The sequence below is a fragment of the Pistacia vera genome, unplaced genomic scaffold (assembly GCF_008641045.1).
Source record: "Pistacia vera cultivar Batoury unplaced genomic scaffold, PisVer_v2 Contig160, whole genome shotgun sequence".
In the NCBI taxonomy this organism is placed as follows: domain Eukaryota; kingdom Viridiplantae; phylum Streptophyta; class Magnoliopsida; order Sapindales; family Anacardiaceae; genus Pistacia; species Pistacia vera.
Window position 1 is genome coordinate 2418646 of NW_022195685.1, and position 25881 is coordinate 2444526.

The 25881-nt window shown below is 33.3% G+C and overlaps 2 protein-coding genes across 3 annotated transcripts; both read left to right on the forward strand.

The window, feature by feature from the left end:
* Positions 1-3411: 3411 nt before the first annotated feature.
* LOC116125124 (protein TRANSPARENT TESTA 9-like) lies at positions 3412-8236 on the forward strand. Its single transcript, XM_031410840.1, has 12 exons — positions 3412-3588; positions 3730-3781; positions 3864-3940; positions 4020-4153; positions 4246-4342; positions 4475-4532; positions 4934-5042; positions 5356-5479; positions 5566-5752; positions 5903-6174; positions 7980-8068; positions 8145-8236. Exons 1-12 carry the CDS (start codon positions 3536-3538, stop codon positions 8234-8236), a joined length of 1344 nt encoding a protein of 447 aa, XP_031266700.1. The 5' UTR covers positions 3412-3535.
* Positions 8237-11110: 2874 nt separating this feature from the next.
* Positions 11111-23943, forward strand: LOC116125174 (protein TRANSPARENT TESTA 9). 2 transcript variants are annotated; one of them, XR_004127290.1, is made up of 21 exons: positions 11111-11310; positions 11452-11503; positions 11586-11662; positions 11742-11875; positions 11968-12064; positions 12197-12254; positions 12656-12764; positions 13078-13201; positions 13288-13474; positions 13625-13896; positions 15602-15690; positions 15767-15837; positions 18278-18388; positions 19403-19468; positions 19714-19851; positions 20705-20810; positions 20897-20968; positions 21107-21165; positions 21494-21653; positions 22270-22417; positions 23306-23446. XR_004127290.1 is itself a non-coding variant. In XM_031410905.1 (21 exons), the coding sequence occupies exons 1-21, from the start codon at positions 11258-11260 to the stop codon at positions 23624-23626; spliced, it is 2523 nt and encodes an 840-aa protein (XP_031266765.1). In that variant the 5' UTR covers positions 11111-11257; the 3' UTR covers positions 23627-23943. The 2 variants fall into 2 exon arrangements, 1 of the variants encoding a protein (XP_031266765.1); XM_031410905.1 differs by having other exon boundaries at positions 22251-22417; positions 23306-23943.
* The last annotated feature ends 1938 nt before the right edge of the window (positions 23944-25881 follow it).

Here is a 25881-nt window from a genome sequence, read left to right on the forward strand (position 1 = left end):
TACGTGATAGAGCATCAGCTACCAAATTTTCTTTCCCTGGTTTATAATGCACTGTGAAGTCATGTCCTAATAATTTGATGAGATACACATGCTACTCAAGAGTTTGAATCACTTGTGTCAGTAAATTTCGTTAGCTTTGCTGGCCAGTGCGGATTACAAATTTGCGACCTAAGAGATATTGCTGCCATCGCATTACGGCCTCCGTGACAGCATATAACTCTTTAACATAAGCCGAAGCTCGCTGCAACCTTGGTGTCAACTTTTTACTAAATAAAGCAATGGGGTGGGACTCCTGCATCAATACCGCACCAACCCCTGTACCCGAAGCATCAGTTTCCACAACAAATAAATCTAAAAAATTTGGTAATGTTAGGATCGGCGTTATGGACATTGCAGTTTTCAACTTTTCAAATGCCGCTTGAGCCTCTAGGGACCAATTAAATTTGTCCTTCTGAAGAAGGTTTGTGAGTGGCGTAGTGATGGAAGAATATCCCTGGACGAAGCGACGGTAATATCCCGTCAAACCGAAAAACCCTCTCAAATTTTTCACACTCCTCGGGGTAGGCCAGTCCATCATCGCCTTAATTTTAGAAAGATTCAGTTCGACTCCCTTCCCTAAGACAATATGTCCTAAATATTCTAGTCGAGTAGCTCTAAACAAACATTTTTCCTGTTTGGCAACCAAATTATTCTCTCGCAAGCATTGGAGGGCTATGGATAAGTGACACTCATGTTCGGTCACATTGCGATTATACACCAGGATATCGTCAAAATAATAATAATAATAAATTTCCGCAGAAAAGACCAAAAAAACGTGATTCATTGTGCTCTGAAAGGTTGTTAGAGCATTCATGAGTTTGAAAGGCATAATCACAAACTTATAATAACTATCATGAGTTTGAAACACTGTTTTATAGATGTCGCACTCATCCATTCGAATCTGATGATAGCCTGAACTTAAATCGATCTTGGAAAAAAAATATTGGCATCATAAAGTTCATCCAAGAGTTCATCCACCGTGGGAATGGGGAATTTATTCGGAATGGTAATCTTATTTAAGGCGCGATAATCCATGCAAAAATGCCAAAAACCATTCCTCTTCTTAACTAATAGTACTGACGAAGAGAATGGACTGCGGCTTGGTTGAACCAACCCACTACCTAACATCTCAACGACAACACTAATATTAGAACTCAAGCCCAAGGGAGAGCCCAACCCAAAAGACCGGCCTGATAGGTGGGAGAGCCCCTACACTTAAGTACCACATTTGGTAGATCTGAGATGCCGATGTGGGATCCTAACATTGCACCCCCCTTCAAAAGCCGATGCCCACAATGACTTTCACTCTATGACATTGTCTCGACGGTAGCCTTTTCCCCATTTGAGCAGCTTCACTCACCTATCAGTTATTCGATGCAACACCCCCTCCCAAGGAGAGCACACTGCACCTTAATTTAACTTATAGGTAGCCCTTTCCGCAGACCAACTCTCAACGAAAGCACCAATTGATAAATATCAGATCTGTTTTATGTGAGGGAACAGTACCTCCAGAATAATAGACAAGAGGAAGTTTTGGATAATTCTTCAATACCTTTTATTAAATAATCTCACCCTTAAATAAGCAACAATCCTAACATCACAAGGGCTAGAATTCCCAATTAAACAAGTCCAAATAAACCACCACACCAATGGTACTGACAACCAACCAAAACCAAACTCTAATTACTCAATTGAAAACAACTATCACTTAAACTAAACAACCAAATTAGGCATGGCAATGGGGTGGGGTGGGGCGAGGATCTCATTCATCGTACCCATCCCCACCCTCAAAATCATTCCCCACCCCCGCCCCATCCCCGTTACGGGGATGACAAGAATTCCCCTTCCCCTCCCCAAAGGAGAATGTTGGAGGCCCGTCCCCGCCCCGTTAATTTTATATAAACATAAATTAATTTGAGCATTACCAAACATAATAGTTAATTCTTGTCCACATGACAAACACTTAAATTAATCGTTTAAACATAATTAATTATACATAAATATGGGCCNCCACAACGACTTTCACTCTATCGACATTGATCTGACGGTAGCCTTTTCTCCCTTTTAAGCGGCTTCACTCACCTATCAGTTATTTGATGCAACACCCCCCTCCCAGGGAGAGCACACTGCACCTTAATCTAACCTATAGGTAGCCCTTTCCGCAGCCTAACTCTCAACGAAAGCGCCAATGGATAAATATCATATCTGTTTTATGTGAGGGAACAGTACCTCCAGAATAATAGACAAGAGGAAGTTTTGGATAATTCTTCAATACCTTTTATTAAATAATCTCACCCTTAAATAGGCAACAATCCTAACATCACAAGGGCTAGAATTCCCAATTAAACAAGTCCAAATAAACCACCACACCAATGGTACTGACAACCAACCAAAACCAAACTCTAATTACTCAATTGAAAAGAACTATCACTTAAACTAAACAACCAAATATACTAAATAACTGTGATTAAGCAACGTAATCTCTTGACCACTTCGGCGGCTGCCTGTTTCTCTTAGGAAGATTGTCTGAACTCTTAACATAAACACACATAAATAACATATATGAAATTAATTAAATTAATTTGAAATTAATTAAATTAATTTAAAATTAATTTTTTAAAGCATATAATTCAAATCAATAATATTTTACTTATAACTAAGTTATATAACCAGACAATTGCTCAATTCAAACACTTTTATTGTCAAACTTCTTTCAACTTTGTTAGAGTCAAACTTCTTTCAACTCGGTTGAAAACCAGTTGATTGATATGAAAAACAATATACAAGGAAACTCAAAATCTATACACAATTAATTTTTAAATATATATGAAGAATAAAAAATAAATTATCTTTTAGGTTTTGATAAACTATAAGAAACAAGAGTCAAACAAGGTTTTAATGATTTTTTTCTCTTAAAATTATTATTTATAGAAGTTTTAAATATAGTTATTTTCACAAATTTTTTATTTTTAGTGTCTATTTTTGAGTAAGGGTCAAATAACAACACTTTATAATAATAATACTAGTATCACAAACATCTCTCACTAACTCATGTGATAACTCGTAATTGGTTTGGTCAGATAGGATCTATTGTTGGGTAAATAAGACTTATATAAATTGACTAATTATAAACTGATTCGTCACATTTGTAAGAGAAAATTAAAGAGAAATGTTTGCTAGTATAATATTACTTTACTTTATAATATTCTCCCGATTGAATCGCAAATATATTGTTTCGCCGAGATACAGATTAAGGGGTCAGTGGGCCGTGGGCTGGGTCCAGTACTATAAATTCCGGCCTTAAAAACTCTCTTGTTTTTCTGGCAAATTCTCTCTGCCTTAAACCGAATTCTAATCTAATGGAACATAAAAAACAAAGAAACAGAAAGTTTTTCTGATCACGATTTCGAATTGGTAAAGTTTTTGTGTTTGAAGAAGAATGAATTGTAATTTAAAATTTTGCGAGCTCAATTTAGGGATTTAATCGTTCACAATCATGTGGTTTCCCTTCTGGAGATCCAGAGATCGATTCTCCTTGGAAGAACTCAGGTTTCGTTTCTTAATTTTTGATCTATTTTTATTCAGTTCTATCTTCAAAATTGAAGCCAAATTGCGGAACAAAATTTTTAATTTACTTAGAGTTTTATGGATCCTCTCTTTTTGATTTATTTGAGGTGAATTATTGTGCAGATATTTAACTGATCAGCTGCAGAAAGTTCAAATTGTTAATCAGGTTAACAAGGTGAGAAAATTTTATTTCATTACTTGTAATTTAGTCGTTTTTCTATGTTTTTAATGTGCTCAAGTTGTATTATTTTGTGAAGGATTTTGTTATCGAGGCTTTGAGATCAATTGCGGAGTTGTTAACATACGGGGACCAGCATGACTCGGCTTTTTTCGAGTGGGACTTCTCTATGGTTATTGTATATTGATGTTTATGTTTTGTTTTTTGCAATTTATGAGATGTTTATTATGTGTAGATTTTTCATGGAGAAGCAAGTCATGGGGGAGTTTGTTCGTATACTAAAAGTTAGCAGAACTGTGACTGTTTCACTTCAATTATTGCAGACAATGAGCATTATGATCCAGAATTTAAAGAATGAACATGCTATTTGTGAGTTGGTTCTTTAAGGAAGAATCTATTTACGTGTGGATACTTTAGTTCCTTCATGAATTTAATGGTTTATCATGTGGAAATTTTTGCAGATTACATGTTTAGTAATGAACATATCAATTACTTAATTACGTATTCATTTGACTTCCGCAATGAAGAGCTGTTGTCATACTACATATCTTTTTTAAGGTTTGCTTAACTAACTCTTATGTGGTGATTATACATTTTATTTGTTTACATTTTGTTTATCTTGACTGTTACAGTTTTTGGCCTTGTTATGCTGACTGTGTTGTCCACTGGCATGCATTGTGTTTATGGCAGAGCAACAAGTGGAAAGCTAAACAAGAATACAATATCTTTGCTTGTGAAGACTCAAAATGTAAGCTAAGCTATCTGCTTGTTTATGTATTGAATTTATTCCAAGATTAAATCCATTCAAAATCTGGATGAAGTTAAGGTCAGATCATATTGTTTTCTTGGTCAAAACTGTTGAGTATTTGGCTGGCATCGCTGTAATAGTTTTTTATGTTGATTTATTGGGTATCCATTCAACTGAGTAGTACAGAGAGCGGCACACTTGAACACCCATTACTTTATTGAACGATAGTATTCCAAAATTGGCATCAAAGGAGGTCGTAGGTTTCCAACTTAGCAGTGCATAGCATATTTTCTAAGACAATTCTTTGGCCACAGTGAATGATCTTGTTATATTAGTATCACATTTCTTCCTCATCGCCTTTTCTATCTTTGGTATGATTATCTAAACTTTTGTTCGTCTAGGAGGAAGTAGTTTCTTTTCCACTGTATACTGAGGCAATACGGTTTGCTTTCCATGAAGAGAACATGGTTCGCACTGCAGTACGTGCCCTAACACTTAATGTATATCATGGTCAGTTGTTTTATGTCATTTCTTTTTTACTTCTTCTTTAATATTCTTTGAAAGGTTAATTTCATCTGCCCCTGTGAATTCGCTAAGTCTTAAGTGTCCCTTGAAACTAAAAACCTCCTTGAAAAATATCAAAAACCCTATTAAATATCAAAAAATTGCTGGGGCACTTGAGACTTAATGATCTGTCAGGTTGGTGAATGAAATTAACCTTTTTCTAAAATTTAATTATACTATAGTCTATCAAATTTAATAAACTGCAATTATACTATAGTCTATCAAATTTTATTCTCTGATGCCCTTACTGTTTTTTCAGTTGGAGATGAAAGTGTCAACCGATATATCACTAGTGCTCCACATGCAGATTATTTTTCAAATTTGATTTCATTTTTTGGGAAGCAGTGCAATGGTTTAAATAAATTAGTCTCACAAAGTCTTAAGTAAGAACTAGAAGTTTTGATCTTTTATCGACAATGAACGTAATGTGCTTATCTCCTAAACAAGTTTCATTTGGTTATTGAAACAGAAACCCATCCCCAGATTCAACGTCTATAATTCTTGCTGCTGTGGATGAAATTGAGGACAATCTTTACTATTTTAGTGATATTATTTCTGCTGGAATCCCTGACGTTGGAAAGTTAATAACAGATCACATGTTGCAACTTTTGATACTTCCATTGCTGCTCCCGTCTCTACGGATAAATGCTGTTGATGTATGCTTCTTTACTCTTTCTATGCTTCCTTTCCTTTATTTTTGATCTTTAATTATCTTCATTATGGACCTGTTTGCAAGTTTTTAACAGTATTTTAGTTTATATGCTTGCCACCTGTTCCTTTTTAACGTTTGTAGCTTGACAATCTAGGAAAATGGCATTGGTGCTGTCACTTGCTTGTATCTACTTTGTTGCATCTTGCGCATTGTTAAAATCAAAGATTTGTCAAACATGATTGCTGCTGCTCTTTTCTGCTCACCAGAAGCCTACATTCAGAATTTTGAAACTAAACAGAATGGGTATATGCCTGGTCATGATTTTGTTGGTGAAAGGCAACAGCAAGATAATAATTGTCAGACTGAAGTGGACACTGAAGATGCTATAAAGAAGAATAACTTTAGTTGTTCTGATTTGACTTTGAGGTAACATGTCATTGGTTATGTTGAATTTAAATGATCAGTTTCCATTACCTTTTGATTACAAGCTTAATGTGATTCATGTCTTTGGTGCCGATAGAATAGATACCCTCATAATAATGGTATGGTTTTACATAATCATCACCAAACTAGTTATTGACAATAGTTTGGGGTTTTTTTTATCTCTTAAAGTCACAAATAGCATTCTGGTTTATCAAACTTAGTCTTTACTTCTGGAAAGCTTCTATTCTTCACTGACATTGAGGATTTCAAATGCTTATATCTTGTGCTTGTGTTTTTATGATGGAAACTATGTGTTCTGGACTAATAGTTTTCATTTGATAGTTCTGCTATACTTGTACATAATTATGTGTTTCCTCTGTACTTTTTCTTTGCCTTCCAACTATAGATTTAATTCATAAAATAATATTTCTTTTACTGGCTAGTTGAGTAAAAGCTCAATGAATTTTGCTTTAAATTATTGGTGTGATTGGATGAATGTTGTGAGAAAAGTTTGAAACTACATACTCGTTTGCAACAAATTCATGTTTTAAATATTAGCTTCAAATATGTTTCAAATCTCATCTTCAATATTTATTGTTTTATGGATACTACTGATAAGGACCATGAGCATTAATGTAAAGGATGAGTTGTCAACCTAGTCAATTATGTTCACTAGTTTTGTTAACTTCTGTTCGAAGTTTCCTTGTCAGTCAAAAGAAGAAAGGGTGGTGGATATGACATCCTGAATTATTGATGTGATATCATCATCTTCCAACTAGTCACTTTTGGTCATATTGTTTTCTATTATTTGTTCGTTTTCATATTGTTTTTTGTTAGAACTTAAATAGTATTGTTAGGTACTTACCTACAGCTTAAGCTTTTTGGTTTAGTGGTAACATGTAATTTATTAAATGGGTTGTATTGGGTTTTGGAAAAAAACTGAGATTCTTTTAATTATGCCTTTTAAGGTCCCTGTCAAAGAGAAGAAGAGGGGGATGGGCGGGGAAAGATTTGTGGAGTTACCATTTAACAATTTTAATCATTACTCAATGCTTCTTTCCCAAATAAATTCTCTGTGCTGTCCAGGTTTTAATTTTTTTTAATTTTTTTAATTTTTTTAATTTTTTTAATTTTTTTAATTTTTTTAATTTTTTTAATTTTTTTAATTTTTTTAATTTTTTTAATTTTTTTGGGTAAGTTATTGAAAGTAGTTTGGCATTGGTCATTTTACTTATTATCAAAGGACAATTTCTTTCTTTATACAATCTCTTTTTCTTTGTTCTTATGATTGAACAATCCAGTTATTCTGTTCCACACTTTCTTTTGTTGAGTGTTAGCCCAAATTAAAGTTTTAATAACAAGAAGTCCTACTTTTTAGTATTAGTAAAGTTTTAATAACAAGAAGTCACTCTAGATAAATTAAGAGGTATTTAGTAATGTCAATTGAGAACCATAATTTGTGCTGTACTCTTGCTGCCTATAAATTACAACATACATTCCCTCTATCTCTTTCCACATAGTTTAATTCAATTTTATTTCGTTGCTGTTGATTAATATTTTTATTAACTAGTGCTTTTGTCAGCTCCTCCCCTCTCTCTTATCCTATTGCTTGTTTGTATGTTGATTGTTGTCATGGAGAGTTTTGTCTTTTATTCTCTTAATACCCAACTCATTTACTACTTTTGAGTAATGACAAGAATTATATTTTCCAGTTTACTCAACTTCTCTTGAATATGGTCAATTGCTATCAGCACTTCTTTCCTTTTAGTATCTTGTATGATCTTAACATTGACATATATATTGTGTAGGGAGGCTTTGCTTTCTTATATTACTAGTGGAGATGATGTACACGTGTTGGGTTCTCTGAGTGTGCTGGCAACATTATTGCAAACAAAAGGTTATATTATTGAATTTATTCATCTTACTTCACTCCTCTCTATTTTGGTTTTCTGATTTGGTATCTGCATTCATAGAATTGGATGAATCAATGCTAGATGCCCTTGGCATTCTTCCTCAGCGGAAACAACACAAGAAACTCTTGCTAGTAAGTTGTAGTGAAGATTAATCTATTCATTTTTTTCAACATATATGATCTGAATTGATATTATATTATGTACCAGACTTATAATTTCTTTGGTTTAAAGTAGAAAAAAAAAATAATTTGGTACTTTAGTGTTCTATTAATTGTTAGCTTAATAAGCGTTGACTTTATTACTTGTTCTTGAATAGATTCGAATGAGATATTATGCATGCATTGACAAAGGAGTTGTTTTTTGATAAAACTTACATTGAAATTAGAATCTAAGCCAAGGACTTATATATTTCTAATCCTATCTTGATATATGTGAATGAGTTAATTATAAGACTAAGAAGTAGTCAAAGACCAGTAATTTGTTTTTATGGTTCTGAAATTGAAGCTACCTATTTTATAAGAATCCTTGCTATTAAAATCAGTAAGTTGACCTTGCCAATTCCACCTTTTTCTCTTTGTTTGGGGGGTGGGGTTATGGGTGGGTAGGTAAATTTTAGATGCTAAAGCAGCATGCTAAGAGTAATTTATTTTATTATTATTATGGAAGATGTGTGATTTTGTTGGAAGAAAAGAAACATGGAATCACAAATCTTGAAAATAGCCTATAAAGAAGGTAAGTATAAAGCAAGTCAAAATCTATTGTCTTACCAGTGGAAGTTTGCAAATTATGTAGTAATTGCAACATGCTTATAGACGAACATATTTAGAACTAAATTAGGCAATTATCCTGAAGCATGAAGAAGTATTGGTTGAAGAAACTTTCTAGTCTTGAGAAACATTTTATTTTTGTGAAACATTTGGAATACCAAGCATTACAAACTCCAGATGCCATATTGGGTAGAAATGGCTTTGCTTTTCGGTTTATAAGGCTAGGTAAGCAACATCATCTGTTAGGCTAATCTTTTGGCAAGTGCAAAAGTAGTATCAAAGTACGCCCAGGTGTTCACATGCTGTGTAGGCTATCCAAATCAACAAGGGGTAAGTTAGTCTCCTTATACAAGTTTCCTAAACCGACCCAGGGATCATCAAGGGGTGAGGTTTCCTAAACCAACCTATCCAAATCAACAAGGGATGAGTTATTCTTGGTATACAAGTTTCCTAAACCGACTCAGGGATCAACTAGGGGTGAGGTTTCCAAAACCGACCTAGGGGTGAGTCGGACTGGTTAGTGATAGTGTCAAATGTGAGGACGACGTCTTGTGATAGGGCGGGGTGAGGTTTCCTAAACTGACTTAAGGGTGAGTCGAATTGGCTAGTGATAGTGCCAGATGTGATGCCCCTTCTAAACTGACCCGTGGATGAGTTTTGGTCTTTGGCTTATAAGGGTGGGTAAATAGCATATACGCTAGTCTTTTGGGTAGTTGGCCAATACTCAGCCCATAACATATGGCACAAAACCTTTGCACCAAGCAAATAGCTGTAAGCATATGCTCATTCCTAAAGAATAGCTTCAATTAGTTAATAAAATTTAGAAGTAATTATCTTCATTATGGACCTGTTTGCAAGTTTTTAACAGTATTTTAGTTTTATGCTTGCCACCTGTTCCTTTTTAACGTTTGTGCTTGACAATCTAGGAAAATGGCATCGGTGCTGTCACTTGCTTGTATCTACTTTGTTGCATCTTGCGCATTGTTAAAATCAAAGATTTGTCAAACATGATTGCTGCGGCTCTTTTCTGCTCACCAAGCCTACATTCAGAATTTTGAACTAAACAGAAGGGTATATGCCTGGTCATGATTTTGTTGGTGAAAGGCAACAGCAAGATAATATTGTCAGACTGAAGTGGACACTGAAGATGCTATAAAGAAGAATAACTTTAGTTGTTCTGATTTGACTTTGAGGTAACATGTCATTGGTTATGTTGAATTTAAATGATCAGTTTCCATTACCTTTTGATTATGAGCTTAATGTGATTCATGTCTTTGGTGCCGATAGAGTAGATACCCTCATAATAATGGTATGGTTTTACATAATCATCACCAAATTAGTTATTGACAATAGTTTGGGGTTTTTTTTATCTCTTAAAGTCACAATAGCATTCTGGTTTATCAAACTTAGTCTTTACTTCTGGAAAGCTTCTATTCTTCACTGACATTGAGGATTTCAAATGCTATATCTTGTGCTTGTGTTTTTATATGGAAACTATGTGTTCTGGACTAATAGTTTTCATTTGATAGTTCTGCATACTTGTACATAATTATCGTTTCCTCTGTACTTTTTCTCTGCCTTCCAACTATAGATTTAATTCATAAAATAATATTTCTTTACTGGCTAGTTGAGTAAAAGCCAATGAATTTTGCTTCAAATTATTGGTGTGATTGATGAATGTTGTGAGAAAGTTTGAAACTACATACTCATTTGCAACAAATTCATGTTTTAAATATTAGCTTCAATATGTTTCAAATCTCATCTTCAATATTTATTGTTTTATGGATACTACTGATAAGGACCATGAGCATTAATGTAAAGGATGAGTTGTCACCTAGTCAATTATGTTCACTAGTTTTGTTAACTTCTGTTCGAAGTTTCCTTGTCAGTCAAAAGAAGAAGGTGGTGGATATGACATCCTGAATTATTGATGTGATATCATCATCTTCCAACTATCACTTTTGGTCATATTGTTTTCTATTATTTGTTCGTTTTCATATTGTTTTTTGTTAAACTTAAATTATTGTTAGGTACTTACCTACTTAAGTTTTTTGGTTTAGTGGTAACTGTATTTATTAAATGGGTTGTATTGGGTTTTGGAAAAAAACTGAGATTCTTTAATTATGCCTTTTAAGGTCCTGTCAAAGAGAAGAAGAGGGGGATGGGCGGGAAAGAATTTGGGGCTGGGTCCAGTACTATAAATTTGGGCCTTAAAAACTCTCTTGTTTTTCTGGCAAATTCTCTCTGCCTTAAGCTGAATTCTAATCTAACGGAACATAAAAAACAAAGAAACAGAAAGTTTTTCTGATCACGATTTCGAATTGGTAAAGTTTTTGTGTTTGAAGAAGAATGAATTGTAATTTAAAATTTTGCGAGCTCAATTTAGGGATTTAATCGTTCACAATCATGTGGTTTCCCTTCTGGAGATCCAGAGATCGATTCTCCTTGGAAGAACTCAGGTTTCGTTTCTTAATTTTTGATCTATTTTTATTCAGTTCTATCTTCAAAATTGAAGCCAAATTGCGGAACAAAATTTTTAATTTACTTAGAGTTTTATGGATCCTCTCTTTTTGATTTATTTGAGGTGAATTATTGTGCAGATATTTAACTGATCAGCTGCAGAAAGTTCAAATTGTTAATCAGGTTAACAAGGTGAGAAAATTTTATTTCATTACTTGTAATTTAGTCGTTTTTCTATGTTTTTAATGTGCTCAAGTTGTATTATTTTGTGAAGGATTTTGTTATCGAGGCTTTGAGATCAATTGCGGAGTTGTTAACATACGGGGACCAGCATGACTCGGCTTTTTTCGAGTGGGACTTCTCTATGGTTATTGTATATTGATGTTTATGTTTTGTTTTTTGCAATTTATGAGATGTTTATTATGTGTAGATTTTTCATGGAGAAGCAAGTCATGGGGGAGTTTGTTCGTATACTAAAAGTTAGCAGAACTGTGACTGTTTCACTTCAATTATTGCAGACAATGAGCATTATGATCCAGAATTTAAAGAATGAACATGCTATTTGTGAGTTGGTTCTTTAAGGAAGAATCTATTTACGTGTGGATACTTTAGTTCCTTCATGAATTTAATGGTTTATCATGTGGAAATTTTTGCAGATTACATGTTTAGTAATGAACATATCAATTACTTAATTACGTATTCATTTGACTTCCGCAATGAAGAGCTGTTGTCATACTACATATCTTTTTTAAGGTTTGCTTAACTAACTCTTATGTGGTGATTATACATTTTATTTGTTTACATTTTGTTTATCTTGACTGTTACAGTTTTTGGCCTTGTTATGCTGACTGTGTTGTCCACTGGCATGCATTGTGTTTATGGCAGAGCAACAAGTGGAAAGCTAAACAAGAATACAATATCTTTGCTTGTGAAGACTCAAAATGTAAGCTAAGCTATCTGCTTGTTTATGTATTGAATTTATTCCAAGATTAAATCCATTCAAAATCTGGATGAAGTTAAGGTCAGATCATATTGTTTTCTTGGTCAAAACTGTTGAGTATTTGGCTGGCATCGCTGTAATAGTTTTTTATGTTGATTTATTGGGTATCCATTCAACTGAGTAGTACAGAGAGCGGCACACTTGAACACCCATTACTTTATTGAACGATAGTATTCCAAAATTGGCATCAAAGGAGGTCGTAGGTTTCCAACTTAGCAGTGCATAGCATATTTTCTAAGACAATTCTTTGGCCACAGTGAATGATCTTGTTATATTAGTATCACATTTCTTCCTCATCGCCTTTTCTATCTTTGGTATGATTATCTAAACTTTTGTTCGTCTAGGAGGAAGTAGTTTCTTTTCCACTGTATACTGAGGCAATACGGTTTGCTTTCCATGAAGAGAACATGGTTCGCACTGCAGTACGTGCCCTAACACTTAATGTATATCATGGTCAGTTGTTTTATGTCATTTCTTTTTTACTTCTTCTTTAATATTCTTTGAAAGGTTAATTTCATCTGCCCCTGTGAATTCGCTAAGTCTTAAGTGTCCCTTGAAACTAAAAACCTCCTTGAAAAATATCAAAAACCCTATTAAATATCAAAAAATTGCTGGGGCACTTGAGACTTAATGATCTGTCAGGTTGGTGAATGAAATTAACCTTTTTCTAAAATTTAATTATACTATAGTCTATCAAATTTAATAAACTGCAATTATACTATAGTCTATCAAATTTTATTCTCTGATGCCCTTACTGTTTTTTCAGTTGGAGATGAAAGTGTCAACCGATATATCACTAGTGCTCCACATGCAGATTATTTTTCAAATTTGATTTCATTTTTTGGGAAGCAGTGCAATGGTTTAAATAAATTAGTCTCACAAAGTCTTAAGTAAGAACTAGAAGTTTTGATCTTTTATCGACAATGAACGTAATGTGCTTATCTCCTAAACAAGTTTCATTTGGTTATTGAAACAGAAACCCATCCCCAGATTCAACGTCTATAATTCTTGCTGCTGTGGATGAAATTGAGGACAATCTTTACTATTTTAGTGATATTATTTCTGCTGGAATCCCTGACGTTGGAAAGTTAATAACAGATCACATGTTGCAACTTTTGATACTTCCATTGCTGCTCCCGTCTCTACGGATAAATGCTGTTGATGTATGCTTCTTTACTCTTTCTATGCTTCCTTTCCTTTATTTTTGATCTTTAATTATCTTCATTATGGACCTGTTTGCAAGTTTTTAACAGTATTTTAGTTTATATGCTTGCCACCTGTTCCTTTTTAACGTTTGTAGCTTGACAATCTAGGAAAATGGCATTGGTGCTGTCACTTGCTTGTATCTACTTTGTTGCATCTTGCGCATTGTTAAAATCAAAGATTTGTCAAACATGATTGCTGCTGCTCTTTTCTGCTCACCAGAAGCCTACATTCAGAATTTTGAAACTAAACAGAATGGGTATATGCCTGGTCATGATTTTGTTGGTGAAAGGCAACAGCAAGATAATAATTGTCAGACTGAAGTGGACACTGAAGATGCTATAAAGAAGAATAACTTTAGTTGTTCTGATTTGACTTTGAGGTAACATGTCATTGGTTATGTTGAATTTAAATGATCAGTTTCCATTACCTTTTGATTACAAGCTTAATGTGATTCATGTCTTTGGTGCCGATAGAATAGATACCCTCATAATAATGGTATGGTTTTACATAATCATCACCAAACTAGTTATTGACAATAGTTTGGGGTTTTTTTTATCTCTTAAAGTCACAAATAGCATTCTGGTTTATCAAACTTAGTCTTTACTTCTGGAAAGCTTCTATTCTTCACTGACATTGAGGATTTCAAATGCTTATATCTTGTGCTTGTGTTTTTATGATGGAAACTATGTGTTCTGGACTAATAGTTTTCATTTGATAGTTCTGCTATACTTGTACATAATTATGTGTTTCCTCTGTACTTTTTCTTTGCCTTCCAACTATAGATTTAATTCATAAAATAATATTTCTTTTACTGGCTAGTTGAGTAAAAGCTCAATGAATTTTGCTTTAAATTATTGGTGTGATTGGATGAATGTTGTGAGAAAAGTTTGAAACTACATACTCGTTTGCAACAAATTCATGTTTTAAATATTAGCTTCAAATATGTTTCAAATCTCATCTTCAATATTTATTGTTTTATGGATACTACTGATAAGGACCATGAGCATTAATGTAAAGGATGAGTTGTCAACCTAGTCAATTATGTTCACTAGTTTTGTTAACTTCTGTTCGAAGTTTCCTTGTCAGTCAAAAGAAGAAAGGGTGGTGGATATGACATCCTGAATTATTGATGTGATATCATCATCTTCCAACTAGTCACTTTTGGTCATATTGTTTTCTATTATTTGTTCGTTTTCATATTGTTTTTTGTTAGAACTTAAATAGTATTGTTAGGTACTTACCTACAGCTTAAGCTTTTTGGTTTAGTGGTAACATGTAATTTATTAAATGGGTTGTATTGGGTTTTGGAAAAAAACTGAGATTCTTTTAATTATGCCTTTTAAGGTTCCTGTCAAAGAGAAGAAGAGGGGGATGGGCGGGGAAAGATTTGTGGAGTTACCATTTAACAATTTTAATCATTACTCAATGCTTCTTTCCCAAATAAATTCTCTGTGCTGTCCAGGTTTTAATTTTTAATTTTTTTTTAATTTTTTTTAATAATTTTTTTGGGTAAGTTATTGAAAGTAGTTTGGCATTGGTCATTTTACTTATTATCAAAGGACAATTTCTTTCTTTATACAATCTCTTTTTCTTTGTTCTTATGATTGAACAATCCAGTTATTGTGTTCCACACTTTCTTTTGTTGAGTGTTAGCCCAAATTAAAGTTTTAATAACAAGAAGTCGCTCTAGATAAATTAAGAGGTATTTAGTAATGTCAATTGAGAACTGTAATTTGTCCTGTACTCTTGCTGCCTATAAATTACAACATACATTCCCTCTATCTCTTTCCACATAGTTTAATTCAATTTTATTTCGTTGCTGTTGATTAATATTTTTATTAACTAGTGCTTTTGTCAGCTCCTCCCCTCTCTCTTATCCTATTGCTTGTTTGTATGTTGATTGTTGTCATGGAGAGTTTTGTCTTTTATTCTCTTAATACCCAACTCATTTACTACTTTTGAGTAATGACAAGAATTATATTTTCCAGTTTACTCAACTTCTCTTGAATATGGTCAATTGCTATCAGCACTTCTTTCCTTTTAGTATCTTGTATGATCTTAACATTGACATATATATTGTGTAGGGAGGCTTTGCTTTCTTATATTACTAGTGGAGATGATGTACACGTGTTGGGTTCTCTGAGTGTGCTGGCAACATTATTGCAAACAAAAGGTTATATTATTGAATTTATTCATCTTACTTCACTCCTCTCTATTTTGGTTTTCTGATTTGGTATCTGCATTCATAGAATTGGATGAATCAATGCTAGATGCCCTTGGCATTCTTCCTCAGCGGAAACAACACAAGAAACTCTTGCTAGTAAGTTGTAGTGAAGATTAATCTATTCATTTTTTTCAACATATATGATCTGAATTGATATGATATTATGTACCAGACTTATAATTTCTTTGGTTTAAAGTAGAAAAAAAAAATAATTTGGTACTTTAGTGTTCTATTAATTGTTAGCTTAATAAGCGTTGACTTTATTACTTGTTCTTGAATAGATTCGTATGAGATATTATGCATGCATTGACAAAGGAGTTGTTTTTTGATAATACTTACATTGAAATTAGAATCTAAGCCAAGGACTTATATATTTCTAATCCTATCTTGATATATGTGAATGAGTTAATTATAAGACTGAGAAGTAATCAAAGACCAGTAATTTGTTTTTATGGTTCTGAAATTGAAGCTACCTATTTTATAAGAATCCTTGCTATTAAAATCAGTAAGTTGACCTTGCCAATTCCACCTTTTTCTCTTTGTTTGGGGGGTGGGGTTATGGGTGGGTAGGTAAATTTTAGATGCTAAAGCAGCATGCTAAGAGTAATTTATTTTATTATTATTATGGAAGATGTGTGATTTTGTTGGAAGAAAAGAAACATGGAATCACAAATCTTGAAAATAGCCTATAAAGAAGGTAAGTATAAAGCAAGTCAAAATCTATTGTCTTACCAGTGGAAGTTTGCAAATTATGTAGTAATTGCAACATGCTTATAGACGAACATATTTAGAACTAAATTAGGCAATTATCCTGAAGCATGAAGAAGTATTGGTTGAAGAAACTTTCTAGTCTTGAGAAACATTTTAGTTTTGTGAAACATTTGGAATACCAAGCATTACAAACTTCAGATGCCATATTGGGTAGAAATGGCTTTGCTTTTTGGTTTATAAGGCTAGGTAAGCAACATCATCTGTTAGGCTAATCTTTTGGCAAGTGCAAAAGTAGTATCAAAGTACGCCCAGGTTTTCACATGCTGTGTAGGCTATCCAAATCAACAAGGGGTAAGTTAGTCTCCTTATACAAGTTTCCTAAACCGACCCAGGGATCAACAAGGGGTGAGGTTTCCTAAACCAACCTATCCAAATCAACAAGGGATGAGTTATTCTTGGTATACAAGTTTCCTAAACCGACCCAGGGATCAACTATGGGTTAGGTTTCCAAAACCGACCTAGGGGTGAGTCGGACTGGTTAGTGATAATGTCAGATGTGAGGACGACGTCTTGTGATAGGGCGGGGTGAGGTTTCTTAAACTGACTTAAGGGTGAGTCGAATTGGCTAGTGATAGTGCCAGATGTGATGCCCCTCCTAAACTGACCCGTGGATGAGTTTTGGTCTTGGGCTTATAAGGGTGGGTAAATAGCATATACGCTAGTCTTTTGGGTAGTTGGTCAGCACTTAGCCCGTAACATATGGCACAAAACCTTTGCAACAAGCAAATAGCTGTAAGCATATGCTCGTTCCTAAAGAATAGCTTCAATTAGTTAATAAAATTTAGAAGTAAATTAGGCTATTGTAGTTGGACAGTCTTCACAAATCATGAAGAACAGGGATGGCAAAAATGCGAGTTTGTGTTGGCATGAAATAGTTCAACCCAAGCCAAGCCAACCCATTATTCAAAAACTTTAAGAATGAGTTGGGTTGCTGAGGTGTTTGCGAGTTGCAAGTTACCCAACACCTAAATTTTAATATATATTTTCAATCTGATTTTTGTATTTTAAGTTCAACCTATTATACATACTCATATTTTGATTTCAAACCTAATATATTGCAACTAATTAAAATATGGAATTTAAATGTCTTTTTGACTTTAATCTATCACTCAATAAACACAATTACTCTCAACATTGCTAGATAAATATTAAGGTCCTTTTAGTTCAGTTTTTGTATTTTTAGTCCATCTTTTGTATTTTGAGCCCAACCTGCTAAACTACCCATAGTTTTTTTTTTCTTTTTTCTTTTTAAACATTAATTAATTTTTCAAATAATTTAGTATAAGTTGGAAGATATATAATGTTGGAAATATAAACAAGCAGATTTTATTCTATAAGGTGAAAATATACGTCTAACAATTCATACTTCCTTATATTGATATTGTTTTAGTATCATATGTAACTAATAACAAAATATATAAGTCAATCTCTCGATTTGGCAAGATTTAATTTTATATTTTGAATACAAGATTCAAATTTTATAATATTCTTTGATAATTTTGTTATGCAATTATGTACATATGATTACCCTACATAATTTTGTTCTAGGTCTATTCAGGTCCACATCTTACTTGCAACTTTAATGAAATTAGAGACGGATATTTTTGTGTAAAGGTGTTTGCTGTATGAAATTAAATTTTTATTTTTATTTTTCTTCTTTAATGAACTTAAAATAAATGTTTCTTCTGCTATTTCATCAGCTTCTCATGTTGATTGCTTATTTAATTGATACGTAATTCTTTTTTGTTCTTTTTGAATCTTACAGGAAGCTTTGGTTGGTGAGGTCTCTGGTGAAGAGCAACTTTTTTCATCAGAAAGTAACATGCTAAGGGATGGTATTGATAGTGAACTTGATGGCTATTTACTTAAGATGAAGGTATTATTGTTACATGCTTTTCCACGCTGTCTTTCTCTCCCTCTCTCTTTATTTGCAATATTGTCTGTGTCCTTTGCAATCACCAATGCAATTCTATTCCTTCAAATCTGTTATTGTCACAATTAATCGTCTATGTTGAAGTTGTCATTACCAAGAGATGTAGGACAAGTATACTAATGTTATATAACATCTTTACTTCCTGAATTTGTTTAATATTTATTCATCTTTTTTCCCCTCCTTAGAAACACAATTGGACTCCTGAGTTTCATTTGAAATATTTTTGAGTTATTTGCAGATACAAGTTTATTAATGTAGGACAAGCTTGAGTTATTTTAATTTTCTTGTTTTCAGTCACGATTATGTTCCTATTTTAATTAGGTTTCATAATTTAGGAAAAATTGATTTAATTAAGTCTGGGTTTCCTATTGATTTCTTATTAGATTTACTTTTCTAGTTAGGGATTTTAGTTCAACTAGGAATTTTATTTACCTTATTCTAGTGGTATTAGTAATAGTCTACTATAAAAGGAGTCATTATGTTACGAATTATTCATGTTTTATCAATCATTTTTAAGGTTTCCTTTGGGATTTCTTTTTGTTGTGGATTCAACATCCTAAGAAAGCTATGTGATAGCTTTTCTTTTATTTGTTTTCCGTTTCCTCTTTGTCATATGCATTATTGGTGAAGTTTTTTGCTAGTTATAAGGATGGGCTTGTCTTAATTTCATTGTTATAACCATGGAAACGTGTAATAGGGAAGTGTATCTGTTTAACTGTGGTTAATGAAGTTCAAGGCCTTAATTCTCCATGAACTATCAAATGTTGCAGTTTTCTAGGTAGTTTTAGTTTTAAAATTTCACAAATTTCAGCACATTCTCTCCTTGTGTACATTTAGCTTGTTCTGATTTTATGTTTTTTTTTTTTTGCTTGTTTTTAAGAGATGCCTGCCATATATTTTATAAGAATTCTTTTCTTGAAAGTATATCATACGTTATACTTCTTCTGTAACTAACAGGAACAATATGGAGTATTACATTCTTCTCTGAATTTGGGAACAAGCCCTCGTGTAAATAGACAACAGGTATGTTACATGCATGAGTTGAAACACCATTTATGAAGATGAAGTGTGGTGAAATGAAATCATAGCTACTTACTTATTTGGCAAATTTCATTAATATGATGAAAATTGAAACTACGGAAGTTTACATTATATAAACTGAAACTGCAGGAGTTGCCAGTGATTTTACCCACTGATTTATAAACATATTGAAAAATTTTGTTCAGTTTGTAATCAGCAATTAATTATTGTCATGGAATATGTTCTAGGTGCTTGATGCATTGGTTAGTCTTTTTTGCCGCTCAAATATATCAGCAGAAACACTGTGGGATGGTGGTTGGCTATTGCGCCAGTTGCTCCCTTATAGTGAGGCGGAGTTCAACAGCCATCATCTAAAATTGCTGAAGGTAAGTTGGGAGCATAAAATAGATATTTGGAGTCGCACAGCATTTAAAGTATCGATATTCTGCTAGTTTAAAATATAACAATTAAACTTCTGTTGACAGTTTAACTGAAATGAATTACAAGCAGTTATTAGAGAATATGTCTGAACTATAATTTATTGCATACTGAACTGTATACTATTGCATTGGCAATTTTTGGGAGATACTGCTATTGCAGTAATACACATAATGTACTCTGTTTGAAGTGACTTGAATTGATGCCCTATTGGATCTGTTCTGTTCTATTATGTTTTTCTGAGGGATGCCTTTGTGAGGAGAACTTTAACTGGATATAACTGCAAATACCCTAAAGTCTGAGTTGCTACAAGAAGAATCACCCCAAGGAGGGCTTACATCTTGCTTTTATTGTTTTGGGACTTATTAGTTTGATTGTTCTTTCGTTTACTGAGAACATTCACTTTAAAGGCCTTCTCATATTATTACCTCACAGAAATTTGTAACAACAAAGAAACTTCTCACAATGAATATGACAAAGTGTATATTCTTTGTATTGAAATAATAATGAGTCCATCTATAACTGGTTGAATTTTGACGTTATCTCTTAGCTTAGGCTTATATGCCACTACTATCAGGTGTTTCACTGGTTTGCCTTGGATAAGAGTGGTATCATTGCAATAATTTAAAGTAGTTTTTTCTGTTCTTTTCTTGTGGTTTTTTTAGTTTGACTGTTCTTACCTGGAAATGGTGAACTTTACTTTTCTTTATATGACTCTTCTTTGATTAATTTTTATGGTATATATTTTGTAAAATCAGTTTGCAATATATGTCACTGACACAGTAGACTTCTTGTGCACAGGATTCATACAAGAATTGCACTAGTGGTCTTCTAAAGGAGATTAGAGGTGCCTGGTCTGATCTAATTATGACAGTGATTTGTAATGAGTGGAAAAAGTGCAAAAGAGGTACTTAATGAAACCTTGAAATGCTTTGAATGATGAGTGTGGGTTTCAAATGCTTTTCTAATGTTCTTGACAAATCAATTTTGCAGTGATTGAAGCTTCATCTCCTCAGAAAGAACCCAAATGCATACTTATGCCATCACAGAAGTCTTCTTTTGAAGGTAGAATTGGACAACTGTTTGTAAATTAATGGTCTCAATTTGTGGATCTTGAAATATAACTTTTTTTCTTCTGTGGTTATTTATGTGGTTCGGATTGTTAAAGCCAAAATTCATTTAGCATATCTGTTGCACATACAGATAATATTCCTGGTGAATCATCTTTTTCTGCTGGTGAAAGACTCTGCGAGTTGGTGAAGGTTTGTGTCTCATTTTTGCTTAAATGGAAGTGCAAGACATTATTTCATATACTTTTTGACTGTAAATGCTTAGAGTTAGAAATTTGCAGTTCTCTCCCTCATGCTAACTCCGACCGTGCCTCCTCTTTATCCCTTTACCCTCCCCATTATCCCATAGATTTCACTGTTAAATTTGTTGTGATTCGGTAGATAAATTACAATAGTTCACCCTTACTTTTTTAATTTTCCATGATAGTCTTCTGTGAACATTATTCATTAAATTCTATTAGCACTTGTTGTTTGTGTGCATGGTTTCATTTGTTAATACTTCTTACCTTTTCTCTTTTAGGTGTTTGTACTTCTTCTTCAACTTCAAATTTTCTCCCTTGGTAGGGCTTTGCCTGACCAACCTCCTATTTATCCTCCATTTGATGTCCCCGAAAATTCTCGTGCAAGAAATGCTGGTGTAGATATTTCGGGTCCAAAGCCAGGCACAGAATTAAAAATTGGTTAGTTTTCTAACTGACTGTATAATATACATTTATATGTATACACTTGCACACATACACATACACACACGCATGCACACATATATATACATTTGGGTCCAGACAATAAGCTACAGACTTGAAGCGTGAACCTCTCTCCGTGTTTTTTTTCAGTTAACTTTAGCTTTAGGTAGACTTGTGCTAATAATAGATTTACTTTTGCATTCAACATAGTGTTGCAATTGCAGAAGAGAGGTCTGCATTTAGATCCACACTCGAAAAGGACGATATATATGTCTTTACAGTTTTTACGTAAATTATTACACAAGTTTTGGCTTAATAGATAACAACACTTTGAATAGTTGGGATTAAATTTGACTCGTTACATTTTTCTAGGGTACATTAATTATGGCTAGGGTACATTAATTATGGATATTAGAGGTGATCTGAGCCTTGTAAATGCATCAATCTAATATGATAATTACTTACCTATTTGTGTATGTGATGCAATTGATTATTATACATTTATAGAATTTTTAACTTCTCGTAGTTATTTTTTTGTTCCAAGAGTTACACTGCATTTCATGGTAAAATCACTCTGGTCACTTCCATATGCAGTTGATGCTGTGCCTTGTAGGATTGCATTTGAGAAGGGTAGAGAACGTCATTTTTTCTTTCTAGCAATCTCTATGGGCACGTCTGGGTGGGTTGTCCTTGCAGAAGAAACACCTTTGAAGCAGCAGTTCGGGATTGTTCGTGTAGCTGCACCTTTGGCTGGCTCCAATGTATGCATTTTTCTTTCTTTTCATCCCTGTTAGTTTATGTACTATCTATGGAGCATAGAAATCTTTTAGCTTGAAAAATAACTTCCCAATCATTCATCTTACTTAATCCAGTCATTAAGATCTAAAGTACAATATGTAAGAGTTATTGTTTTCAATTCTATAAGAAAATGTGTCATTTTTATTTCATAAGTCCTGACACACATTTATATTGAAATTGAGAATCATTTAAGTTCATTTAGTCTAATCGCTACCAATTGTGTTATAATTGGTGCAGAAAGAGAAGGTGTATGTTGATCATGTATCTCTGTGTGAGTTTGTTCATGCAAGAAAGCTAGCATTACGTTGTGCTTGGATTCCATTGTTTAACAGTACATGCAGAGAGTTTAGTAGCATGATGTTCAAAGACTCCTAATTTCCAGGGAGAGATCCTAATAATCTGAGTGGGATAGCTTCCCCCATTAGTTTTAGAGAACAGGTGGGGTGACTTGAACATATTTAAGGATTAAAAGAAAAGATATATATTGAGAGGGAAATTGAAATATCGAAACATGTGAATCAACATGACCTTGTTGGTTGTGCTTCGTAGAAAGCAAAAGATAGAGGATGCGAGGGAGCTTGTTGGTTGTGCTGTTTTACTAGCCAATATCCAATGCAACAGTTCTCCGATTCTTAGATTGTTAAAATATTTAAGCCATGAAAATGTTTGACTGTCATAGTGATCTACTGATTAAAAACTGTAGGAAAACAGTAAGTTCTATTAATTTTATACTGTTTGATGGATATTGTGGTAACTCCTTTTGCTCACTTCTTTGGTGTGTGAATTTTAACTCATCAGAATGGTAATAATGTTTCAAGTGTCTAATATTTCTGTTGTCTTTCTTCCTCCAGCCTAGAATTGATGAGAAGCATACAAGATGGCTACACATGCGGATCCGTCCATCTATTTTACCCTTTATGGATCCTGCTACATCTGTTAAAGTGAAAACAAAAGCTTTACTTGATGGGAGATGGACCCTAGCATTCAGGGATGAAGAATCTTGCAAATCTGCTTGTTCTATGATATTGGATGAGTTGAATCGACAAAGCAATGAATTAGAGAGAAGACTAAGACCATTAATAGACCTCGAAAGAGCTTTAGATTCCCTTGATATTTTTCCAGTGTCATCGGAGGCTTCCTCTTCCAGTATAAAAGCTTCTAATTCCTGGTAACTTGCTAACAGGTTTGAGTTTTGCGGCTAGTAGCTTGTTTAATGCTTGGGGTGGAATGTATTTTGTTTTCACCCTTTTGTATATGTTTTAAGAGGCAATCTTAGATAATACCTAGAATTGTATATTAGCTCCATTCATATTTCATTGTATACTAGCTCTTCTTGCCCTGCCATGGTCTGTAATTTATATCGGCCAATTCCATTCTTTAGCTATTTCTAACCTAGGCTTTTTTATTTTTACCCAATTTTGTAAGTTTTGTAACATCACTGTATATTTGAGGCAATCCCATTAGTAAAAGTTTTTGTGCATTTTTGTTTCATCCTTCTCCATGGGGGCTTATTACTGTACTCACTTGGGTTGAGTTAAGATCGCATTTAAGAGTCTGTTTGATCGGTTGGTCAGACACACAATGAATGAACGCATTGAATACTTTTCTTAAAGGATTGAATTGCAAGGTCATGCTAGATCCTAGATAGCCTAGTTAGTAAATTTGTGTATTATTTGCGAATTTTCATATTTTATCAGTTCAGTCCTATTATTCGTGAATTATATGCCTCAGATGTTTTATTCGCGAATTATTTCCGTATTATTTTCATATCTAAATGTTTGTCGAATTTTTACAAACGTATTTTTTACTATTTGTCATATCATATCCGTAAAATTCTTCTACTCGTATATTTGAAATGCTATATTGATTTTAACTAGGTGGTCTATGAAAGTACTAAAACTAGTATTGATATTATCGTATTTTTCAAAACGTATTATTGACAATGTGTTGTATAAAACCTGTATATACTCATACCATATTTTTTCCGCATTCGAATTTTTACAAACGTATTTTTCACCATTTGTCATATCATATCCGTAAAATTTTCGTACCCTTGTTTTTGCTGTACCGGTATTTACTATCTAGCAGCTAGAGTATCAATTTTGATGGCATTTGATGGGATATCTCAGTTCTCACCCTTGATTTCAATCGAAGTTATAAAAATTAAAAAGAAAACCGGTATTGCAACCCATGCATTTTCCCATATTTGTAACCCGACGCCCATCTTACCTAACCCAATTTTGGGCCTGAAATCAAATCCAATTTCAGTTCACGATCTCATTCTTAATTTTTAGAGGGGAAGTGATTTTTAGCCTCATCAAACTGATCAGTATTCTCTATTTTTAAATGTTTTCTTTTGGACAAGTTTAATCTAAATGAAAATTACTATAAATAACATTCATACTCTATTTTATATTTTTGGTTTAATTTTTACATAAATCCTAAGTTCCGATTACTATAAGTAATCATGCTTGATATGCTATTAAAGAAAGATAAAACCTGAATTTTGTCGTTGAATCCATCTTAGATGATTTTGTATTGGCTTTAAGTTGATCATTGTGTTACTCATTTTGTCTCCTGACATAGGTTTGGCTCTAACTGTGTGATTTTCTGGCAGATTACGTCTTCTCCTAGTAACGAGGACCATTTTTATCACCTCGGCTCTAATAAGCCTTATTGGACAACCTATCCTCCCACATTATAACCTACCAAAATGCCCCATTAAACAATTTGGGCTCGCCGGTCTCTCAAGGAGGGTTAAGAAAATAAATCTTAATACGAGACCCATTATACCTTGTTAAAGTGTGAGAAGCCTTGGAATCACTTCGGCCTTTGTGGGCGACCTTGACTAAAGTGGGCAACAACAAGGGTGTAAATAAAAATCTTAATTAAGTTTGAAATTAGGGAAAAAGGGAAGTGAATAGTAAGTTTCAAATTTGAAATTGGGAATAAGGAATGTAAACAAAACCCTAATTAAGTTTGTAATGTTTGAAATTGGGGAAAACAACTAATTAAGCATGACTATTTTAGGTATTAAAATGGGACTTATATATATATATATATATATTTTAAATAAAAATAAAAAAGAGGTGTATTTAACAATGGGGGATACTGATAAATTAGATGAGAGCTAAAAAACACTTTCATTTTTAGAGTGATGTCTCATTAAAATCTAAATCTCTTTATAAGCCCAAATCATAATTAATATCATTTTAAAAGTTGAATTATAAATCTTATATTTAATTCTGAAATTTCCCTTCAGTAATATTTTTCCTCTTATTTTTTTTTTCTGTTAACCCCACCATCCGTATTTTATTCTCTCGAGTTAAATTTTTGTTTCCGTTTTCATTTCTTAATTAAGAAAATAAAACTCTTTTATGGCATATCAATTACCATGGGATGAATGTTGAAACAATTTTTATTTTTC

Bases quoted from the DNA above. Each gene is read 5' to 3' on its own strand.
- LOC116125124 (XM_031410840.1), top strand. From the start codon at position 3,536: ATGTGGTTTCCCTTCTGGAGATCCAGAGATCGATTCTCCTTGGAAGAA. The intron at 4,343-4,474 runs GTTTGCTTAACT...TGTTTATGGCAG, and splicing joins TACTACATATCTTTTTTAAG to AGCAACAAGTGGAAAGCTAA. The intron at 6,175-7,979 runs GTAACATGTCAT...TATATTGTGTAG, and splicing joins TGTTCTGATTTGACTTTGAG to GGAGGCTTTGCTTTCTTATA.
- LOC116125174 (XM_031410905.1), top strand. From the start codon at position 11,258: ATGTGGTTTCCCTTCTGGAGATCCAGAGATCGATTCTCCTTGGAAGAA. The intron at 13,475-13,624 runs GTATGCTTCTTT...TTGACAATCTAG, and splicing joins TACGGATAAATGCTGTTGAT to GAAAATGGCATTGGTGCTGT. The intron at 21,654-22,250 runs GTTAGTTTTCTA...TTCCATATGCAG, and splicing joins AGGCACAGAATTAAAAATTG to TTGATGCTGTGCCTTGTAGG.